The sequence below is a fragment of the Lotus japonicus genome, chromosome 5 (assembly GCF_012489685.1).
Source record: "Lotus japonicus ecotype B-129 chromosome 5, LjGifu_v1.2".
In the NCBI taxonomy this organism is placed as follows: domain Eukaryota; kingdom Viridiplantae; phylum Streptophyta; class Magnoliopsida; order Fabales; family Fabaceae; genus Lotus; species Lotus japonicus.
This window is the reverse complement of record NC_080045.1, coordinates 54438116-54448147: the sequence shown is the minus strand read 5'-3', so window position 1 is coordinate 54448147 and position 10032 is coordinate 54438116. Positions and strand designations below refer to the sequence as shown.

At 37.1% G+C, this 10032-nt stretch overlaps 1 protein-coding gene across 1 annotated transcript; it reads right to left on the bottom strand.

Moving 5' to 3' along the window:
* Positions 1-546: 546 nt before the first annotated feature.
* On the bottom strand, positions 547-7650 carry LOC130718047 (protein ABC transporter 1, mitochondrial). The gene is made up of 8 exons (XM_057568495.1): positions 6950-7650; positions 6628-6853; positions 5660-5812; positions 4622-4780; positions 3452-3611; positions 2702-2811; positions 1953-2069; positions 547-1156 (listed from the first exon to the last, which is right to left on the bottom strand). The coding sequence occupies exons 1-8, from the start codon at positions 7438-7440 to the stop codon at positions 752-754; spliced, it is 1821 nt and encodes a 606-aa protein (XP_057424478.1). The 5' UTR covers positions 7441-7650; the 3' UTR covers positions 547-751.
* Positions 7651-10032: the final 2382 nt, after the last annotated feature.

Genomic DNA, 10032 nt, shown 5'->3' with positions numbered 1-10032 from the left:
GTAAGCCTGTAATGCAACACAGACCTTTTACGCTCTTGTTACTACTCCCATCAACAACACTTTTCTTAAGGCTACAATGATTGCTATGGCGAATTGGAGCCAATCACGTTAAATAGCTTACTGTGTCCACTTATTGCGGGAATTTATTCTTTGTAAAAGTTTCATTGAATTCATCCATAAAGTCCAAAAGCTCTTTTTTAGTTGGTTAAACAGAAACTACTTTTTTTGTTTACATAAAAATTTAGGGTTAGATAATAGTGCCATAGGGAGAGAAACTTGTTAGTTGTTAGGGTTCCCACTAGTTGTTAGGCTTAAAGAGTTACATTTACTGATTTACCTCATTTTAAGAGGAGTGAGGAGGTCAAACCTGCAACCTGAAAGCTCATGTTCCACTCAAAAGACCCCTTGGGATTTTTAACAGTTTTGTGAATGTAGATTCTTGGTCGTTTAATAATCTTTGCTTCATCAAACCTATGCTATTGCAGTAATGGTAATGTTGAGTTACCTCCAAAAGAAAGAGTCAAGGTCAAGGTGACAGGATAAAGATAAACATCAAAACACATTATTTTATAGAATCAATCACCTTTAAAAGAATCAATCTGGGAAAAACTACAGTTACAAATGGGGAGCGGGGAATTGTCCCCATAATAGACTCCATTTATGGAGCAAATTAAATATTTATGCTAAGGAGCTTGGACGCAAACAAGCATCCAGCATATAATCATAATTGGCAAAATTTAGTGGGCAAAATTTAATTAGCCAATGCAGACACCGAGCCACTGGATAATGTCTCATTTACTTCACCAAATTTATGATGCTTATACACTTCAAGCAACAGTTCCCTACAAGGGACAACAGCCCCAATCTTAATGCATGCCAAAAAAGCACCGGAAAGCTTTCTGTGTAGACTGTAGGCTTCATCAGGTGGAGGAGTGAGTCTGTGCTTCAGCATTGTCGCTCCGAGGTGAGAAAGGCTTTGAGTAATGTTGTTTGCTCGGAAGTCGAATCCACCAGGGTTTGAGAATGGCAAACCAACTATAAAACCGGCTTGGACGTGGGCATCAAGCATCACATCTGATTCCATTCCAGTGATAAACCCAAGTCTCTTGGACATCTCAATGACTCCATCACTATCCTTATTTGAACATGCCAGAACCTAACCAATTCATACACAAAATTTAAAAACAGTAAGAGTTTCAAGGATTTTGCAGCTCATCTAATCTTAAGAAGAGGGTAAAAATCCAAGCAGCTCTAACCATCCCCCACGTTGAAGCAGAAAGCACAAGCAGTCAAAGTCATAACATGGAATAACTCTTGATAAGCAAGAACCTATTGGGTACGACCAATTAAAAACTTAGGATAATATTAAAATATTTTCTTAATGTATTTTGAGCTTTTAAGTGGTTATGTCTAATAGACTTGGTGCACATGCAAGAATTGCTCCATGACATGAGAACATACCAGAAAACTTTAAATTAATGAAAAGAGGTACTGGAATTGAGCCTGTGTACAATATTAATTAAAACAACTGAACGATCACCTTAGTTATCACCATCACATGACTAATAAGGGACAATTTAATACTCCTTTCGTATATTCTTTAAAATTTAGATAATTCCATACAGGACCACAACATAATCTTTAACCATGTTCTGCTTCTATATATATCAACTTCAGTTAAGCCAACAATTTACCTTATAAAGCAATCTTCAAACCAGAGTATGGCTATATTGTGTCAAGATATAGACAGATTAGTGTGAATTTCATTCCAGTATAAGAAAATATTTTGAAGGGAAAAAAAGTAGTCAAGAATGACATCTTTCGCTATCTATCTTGATATACCCAAATCTCAGTAGCATAAAATTTAAATAGAGAAAACAATAAAGCAAATCAATAATTCAAACCTCAGCTTAGTTATTCATATGAAAAGATTAAAAAGGAAGAGGACCAACCATTCTTAAATAATCATCAACAAATCTTTTTGAATAATCCCGTGCTGCTCCAAAATCAATAAGATTAATTGTCTTTGTAGCTTCATTGTATAAGAAATTGCCCCAATTAGGATCAGTCTGCATTAAAGAACAGCTGCTAGGTTAGAAAAGACCAGAAAATCAGAGTTGACCGTGTGTGATTTGAAGGAAACGCCATGTTAACGTTGAAAAATATGAAGCAACAAAACACAGCAGAAAGTGAAATTCATGAACCTGAAGTGCATAGCTGTTAGAATAACTATGACCTCATGGTGTTTACCCCTTTAGATACTCAGTAATAGGGGGGAGATGATAATATATGAATTAGACTCAAACGCTCAGAAAGTACAGCTACCATGGCCAGAAGTTGACTCTACCATAATGTCATGTCAACTGATTCAGTCAGTTCTTGCAAAGTGGTACTTTAACTTAGGCTATCATATTATCAGGATTGGTAACTCTCCAACAGCTCGAGTTAATTCACCACAACATATCAACCTTGCTCGTTACAGTGTCTCACTCAAACCTAATCTTTTGCTGCACTTCACTCAAGTTTTTCAACAGTGATATATGTCTTAAACAACATGAAAAATCATCATTCATAAACCAGCATCAAATTTTCTTTGCTTGGGCCATACTTCTCTGATTAATGATGCTTTAATCAGTGTGCCAACAACGGTATTTAATACTTAACATGTGGACATATATAAACAGAGTGTGCAATAACATGCCTGCATAAATTGGAATACGAATAACTCTGATAGTGTGAGTTCTAATAACTTTTTCCCAATATAATTACGAGTTTCCTGGTCCAGCAATGCCACTTTGTCAATTGGAACTCCTGTAGCAAGAGAAAACCATCCATGTTAGCAAAAAAGCTAAAAACAGAACACAATATAATTTGTTAATAGAACATCATTTTATATATTTAATCTAACAAATGAAAAATATATTATTTATTTAATTGAAAAACAATCAGAGTTATTTTCTACGTATTCTTTTTTCCCTACTGAGTGATAAAAATTATAAAAGAAAGCATCTCTTGAACAGAACAAATTAGCATCATTCTCACTGAAAGCTCAGAAATACTTGTGCAAGGACCAAATAAAAGCATATTATGGATAAACTTCGTTTCATCATAAAATTATCTCATTAGGGGTGAAAGCATTTCTAAAACATCTCTGACAATTAGACATTAATATGTACTAAAATTAAATCAGCTTTGCTATTCAACAATTTCAAGGAAGTGCTAGTTTGATATCCAGAAATTTCATGAATGGTTATAAAACTGGGAATATTTACAGGATTTTTTATTGAATTTGGAAAACTATATCTTCCACTCAAATAATATTTGTATTGAGAGCTTTACCATTTAAACAGTCTCTCAAGTGCATCTGCTTCAGTAGCAAATATCTTATATCTTTTTGTTCTTTTGAATCACTTAAGACATAGCAAGAACTGGTGAAATTTATTAAAATTACCGTGAACAAGTTCCGAAGTTAATACTCTTTTGCTCGAAATGTCATCCACAACTACTGGAACATAAAATCCTTCTACGCCAGAAAGAAGATCTCGGAATCGCTTCTGATTTGCTGCCTCCAAATTGTAATCACACTCACGAGATAATTCTTCTTTGGCAACCTAGGTAAAATACAGGAAAAAAGTTATGGCACATATTATAACATATGGACAGATCTATTTTTCAAATTATGGAGAAAAGATCTTTTTATATGATAGGTAAGGGACTATAGAGCAATTCCTGCATAGATAAATATCATCCTGCAAAATCCAATTAGCAACAGAGTACATGGATTAGATGGATTGTTTAATAGGTGCAGAGGAAAGTAGATTGCTGATAGGATAAAAGGGTAGAATAAAGGAAAGTCAAAGTAGCTGTGGTAGTTAGTTAGAGGCAGATAAAGGACATTCAGGAAATTGTATTTGGAGAGAATCAAAAGCAGTTGTAAGAAAGAGGAAACCTTTTTGAAGAGGAAAGTGGAAACCCTTGGAGAACACTTTGTCCTTGTTTTCGTTCATTTTCATTCAATCAATAAAAATCATCTTTACTTTTACCTAATTTTTTTCCAGGTTTGTATCAGTGACACAATTCTGTATGCATATAAAAAAATTATTCTTTACTTATACAGGGTACTGCAACCCTCACCCCTAAGCGCTTTTGGGGTATGGCTTAGCTAGAATTCTAAGAGGCCAAACCCAAATTCTAAGACGGTATCAGAGCCTATCCTAGATCCATTTATTAGGCCACTTGTAAATGTCCATTCCTGCAAATTCAACACTCCATATGTTCATCCTTGAGTGTGAGGAGGTGTGTTGATAAGTCTCACATTGACTAGAGATATGGGAAAATAAATTCTTATGAAGGGAAGAGGCATAGAGCAATCCTCACCCATACGCTAGCTTTTGGGGTAGAGCTAGACCTAACCCAAAATCTAAGAGCCTAATCCAAATTCTAAGAATTATTATAAATTGAATATGGCTTTAGGATCTAACAGATAACTTAGAAGGCAAATCACTCAGAGAAAGGAAGAGAGGGGAAAGAGATATAAATTTTGCATGATTAAAGATTATGAAATAAGAATATTGATATAAACAAAATGAAAGTATATATGAATTTATAAATAAATATGCACCTTTATAGCTCTATCAAGATAAAGTCCTTCGGGAATTAGATTTGTGTAGTTTAAAAGAAGTTTCACATTCTCAATGTCACTCTCAATGCTATCTGCAACACCAGGGTATTGAATTTTCATCGCAACTTGCGTGCCATCCTTCATGACAGCTCGGTGCACCTAAATTTCATATGAGGAACCTAGTTAAGATATAATATTATAATAAGCACAAGTGCTATAACATAAAGTTGCATGATATTGCTGTTGGGACAATGTAAACTGTCTTGCTTGGAACTATATGGAACTTAAGAACACATGCATAAGAAAAAGAAGTATGGTAAGGTTTGGCATTCTTATAAGAATGACTTTTGTGTTAATATGAAAACAAAGTGAATTAGATAGTTCAAAAGTCACCTAGCTGATGTTGTAAGGTAAAGGCCTGTGAATGATTTTTATATATCCCTAATATGCTCGCACAATATTTGGGTTTAAAGCATAGATAACTACAAATCTACCTATCTAGTGATGGAATTTAACTTTTTACTTACAAAAATAAGGATAGTAATGATCAAACTTATAACCATTTAGCCACAGAGGAGGCTTTAACATCGTATCAAGGACTAACTCTACTAAAATCTTAAGTTGTCAAATGAAGACTCATGAGTGGCTTTTTATGCACATCTAGTCATCTATAGGGAGTAAAAAGTAAGACTATATTTGATTTGACTCATGATAAACATTTAATGTTCTTTTAGGGAAAAGGTTATGCTCCAAAAGCACAAGGGTTAAGGAATTTAAACTATTATGTTAATTCATATTAATTATTAGTAATAATAAATATACTTAACATCAAAAAATGACTCCTTGAAATCCAAAAGTAAAGTAACAAAAAGGCGGGGGGGTGAACAGATGAAACTTTGAATTATTTGAAATTACTCATAAAATAACTAAAGCCAAATGGAAAGATGAAATGATGGAAAATGGTGACAACCACAGAACTTTAGCGCTCAAAACCAGCAAATGATAGATTTGAAGCAAAAAGCAAACTAGCATACATACCTGGCCAATACTTGCAGAAGCTAAAGGTTCATAATCAAAACTAATCAATTTTGATGACCAATCAGGACCTAACTCAGCATTCAAGACTTGATTGAGCTGGCTCTTTGGCATTACATCTGCACCTTGACGGACAATTTCTAATGCAGCCAGTATCTACAGATGAAGGATTGACAGTTTACATTTTAAGTCATTTGAGAGAAGGATGAATGTCTTATAGTTGATTAACATTTAATATAGGTTCATGTACATTAAATACAATTACACTCTACTGAAAACAGACTTTTAGCTTATTTATTTATTGATTTAAGTTCAATTGAGTGAATGATTCAGTGGTGTTTGTTTACTATAAGGTAAAGCTGAAGGGTAAAATAAAAAAGAACTACAAAAATTAAGAACGTGAGAGATCACTAAAACAGTATTGAGCAGCATCTCTTTGCTTACTTACCTATACAATTGAAAGAAAATAATATCCTTTAATACACCATTGATTATATATAATCAGTAGTTGCCTCCTTTCATACATTTTAAGCAATTAAAATTCACTGTTTTCTACCCAAAAAAAAAATTTCAGCTTTTAATTTTTCACTACAAATTCAGCAGGGGGGTTCAATGGGGTTCAATTTAATTAAACATACCCATAGTATCTCAGCTTCAGCCAAAGTGCACAGCATCAGCTTGCAATTCTACTAACTATCATGCCTCTTCTTAAACAACATGCATATTCACGATAAATACATGTGCATCATAGCAATTGCAAAAAGGCTAGCCTAAAATTAAATGCTCTAAGAAGTGAGTAAGTAACAAAGTATCCACCTTCATCTAATTTAAAGTCAACTATCATCTTAACTCACTAAAATTCAAGGGTAAATATGCTCTCCTCACGTGTCGATATAAAAACAATCTCACTTCAAAGGAGGTTTATTTTCCATATCAATAAAGCCACAAGCATGAAAGACACGTGACAGTACCGGTGGAGGAACAAGAGATTCATCCTGTATGCTCAACATCTGGCCGATCTTAAGCGCTGCTCCACGCATTCTGCAAAGTGCAAGAGCCAAACGTTCGGCATTTTTTTCAGATAGAAACGGGGAAAGTGCAGATTGGTTGCCTTGATTTGTAGGTGTACCAAATGCAAGCCTCTTCACAGATTCCTGAACTGTCCCCCAAGCAAGACCAGCACCTAGCCCAGCAAACCTACAATTCAACAATCACAACAACAACATAACACACTCTATGCATTCATTCAACTTCAATTAGAACTCAATTCATCATAATTAACAAAACACTAACCCAAGAGCCCTAGAAAATGGAGTTGCAGGAACCTTCCTCTCCCGGGGCTTCCGTTTCGTCAACGTCGGCGGTGGCGGCGTTTCAGAAGTGCTCACAGCTTCAGTTTCCTTCGTCTCCACAGCAGAAACACTTGCATTAGAAGTTTCCGGCTGGTTTGCTTCAGGGGAAGAATCAGCAGCAACATCGCCATTGTTTGTTACTGCTGTTGGTGGTGGCGGTACTGGTGGTGGTGGTGGTGTTGAATCGGAGAAGTAAACAACGGAATCAGTAGTAGTAGTAGTCGGAGAAGAAGCGAGTGTGGAATCGGAGGAGGAGGATACGGCGGCGGGGTGGGAGAATTGGCGAGGTTTTCCTTTGGTGGCGGAGAGAAGAGCGCGTTTGATTAGGGTTTGGAAATCTCCGGTTGTGGCGGGTAAAGAGCGCTTGGCGAATTCGTTGGCGATTAAGGAGACGCCATTGAAGAGCCTGGTGAGATCCTTCAATGATGCCATGGAAGTGAAATTGTGGCGGTTAAGTCAAATGTCAGAAACTATATATCAATGCTTCTTCTTGTTCTTGTTCAAGTTGTGTTTTGATTACCGGCGATGTAGGTAGAGGTGCAATTTTTGGTGGTTGGTTTGAGATTCATTCATGTGTCTGAAAACCAATACTAACGTGGCCTCTGTTGCTTCCATCAAACTAGGAACACCAAGAAAAGGAACTGTTTGGCTACGTTTTGATTATTTTGGGTACATAATCAAAATGGTTTCTTATAAAATTATAAGGAAATGATAGTCCTTAATAATGTTAATAAATTAGTCATTCCTCTGGTTTTAAACTCTAGACCATTCACCCTTAATCTCATCTAAGTGCAGTGAATGCAAGGCATCCCATGGGAGAGAATTTAGGTTAAATAGGAAGAAGTGTTTTTCTTCTTGGAGTACTATGTTTGTCCAAATCATTTTCATAGAGATATTATGGGAATTGTTATTCAGATCCCCCCCACAGCTATTCAGACCCAATGAAAAACCGGAAATCCAAAAATGTAAATTTCGAACGCACCCTTGTAGTGCGTGTCTATCGCACATACCCATGGAGCGACGTAGACGCCCCTTGAACATGCGTTGCGAGCGCACGTTCAAGGTGCGATTAAGTAGTGCTAGAGTTGATGTCTCAGTGTCTGACTATACATAGGAAAGGCACATATACGCACTTAGTGAACCGCGTTAGTCGCGCTGTTACAAAGTGCGTAATATGTGTCGCGCTTTATAAAGGCGTTACCATCGCACACTGAATGTGTGTTGGTCACGCAGTTTTAAAGGGCGAGATTTTGCATAAACTTGACGGAAACAAGCAGAAACATAAACTTTAACACAACAAAAACATAAATGTTACATTATAATTTATCATTGATACATTACAACTAATACGAAAATTTGCAAATGGACTACTACAACATCACGAAACTAATCTTCAGCGAGATTTATAATTCTATCGATCTTATGTATGTCTACATTTGCCTTTCGATAGAGTTCGTTGAATAGGGTCATGCGATCCAGGTATGGTAGCTGCCAACCACGAGCTTCAACAGTACAATGATACATCCATTGTGGATTAACCGTTGGCAAAGGAAAGTCACTTGAAATAAGCGCCTACAAAATGATCAATTATATTGTTAAGTATCTCATAAAGTTCATGTAATGTAAGGTAAATTCATATTAAATGTAATATTGATCAGTACCTTCACCCAGTGGTTGTTGTTGACAAGGAGTAAACATATAATTTGGTGCTCTGACGGATGTAGCACTAGACCGGTGAGAGGGAAGTAGGTGGCGCCCCCTCGATTGGACAAGGTCACGAACACAATCTGATACATCGTAGCAACAATGTGGCCCATATTCGGCACGCATAACCACTTCTCCTCCGTTGCAAACTCATTTGGAGCAAGATGCAAGGCTTGTAGTACTTTTTCATAATGTGTGTTAGTGCCATACATACCATGATAAACACCTTGCCGTAATCTAAGCTCATTTATCATGTCTTCTCGGACTTGACGCCAATTTTGTTCTCCCTTACCCATCAAGGAAGCAATGCATCCATATCCACAATTCCCATCATCTTCCACAAACCATCTTCTGATGTGTATCTCGCCTTGAGCCTAAACGGACAATCACATTTCTTGGTTCATGTCCCCTTCCGCATCAACACTGGCTTGTACTGTTTGTACTTGCCGCTCATCTCGCACACCAAAATAGCCAATTGTCTGCCTTTACTCCCACGACCCTTGCTCCCACAATCAAACCTTCTAATAATGATCACAAAGCCTAGTTGCTTTCCTACATTCTTAGCCCAATCCAAAAGCTCATCCCGAGTAGCAAAAACCTACATAATATTAACACATATACGCATCACATATAAATTCAACTTATTTGACATAAACTCACTCATTGGTTATGAAAATACCCTGTCTGCGGTAAATTGTTCTGTGTAGTCCGCAGCAATTGACACATCATGTCGATCTTCTACATTGGCTAATTGCCTTTAGGATTGGCTTTCTTCCACCCTTTATTGTGGCATGCCCACTTCATATGACTTAGGGAGACTCATTCTGAAATGCAAAATGAAGATTGCAAATTGTTTACTGTTTCTGTTACAGGTCAGAACTGTATAAATCGCACTTTGAAAGCGCGTCACAAACGCCCTTTATAAGTGAGACAGAGACGCGGTTTAACATTGCGTCAGGATAATAATCACAGAAAAATGCACTCTTAGTGTACGTCTCTGACGCACTTTTAGAGAGCGACATTAACGCACACAAAGAGTACGGTGCTAACGCTTATTAAAAGTGCGATAAATCTAGATCGGGATTAGTGCAGTACCTTCACAGACGACGACAGCAACGAGGGAGAAGAAGTCGGGTGAGGACGACGACGGCGGCGGTGTTGGTGATGGTGTTGGGTGAGGACGACGGCGGCGGTGGCGTGGGTGGTGGAGGCGGTGGCCGACAACAATGTGGGTGTGGAAGTTGAGAGTGAGTTTGGAAGTTGAAGAAGAAAGAGAATGTGGTGAGAGGGGGGTGAGGGGGGTTGAACAAAGCATTAGGA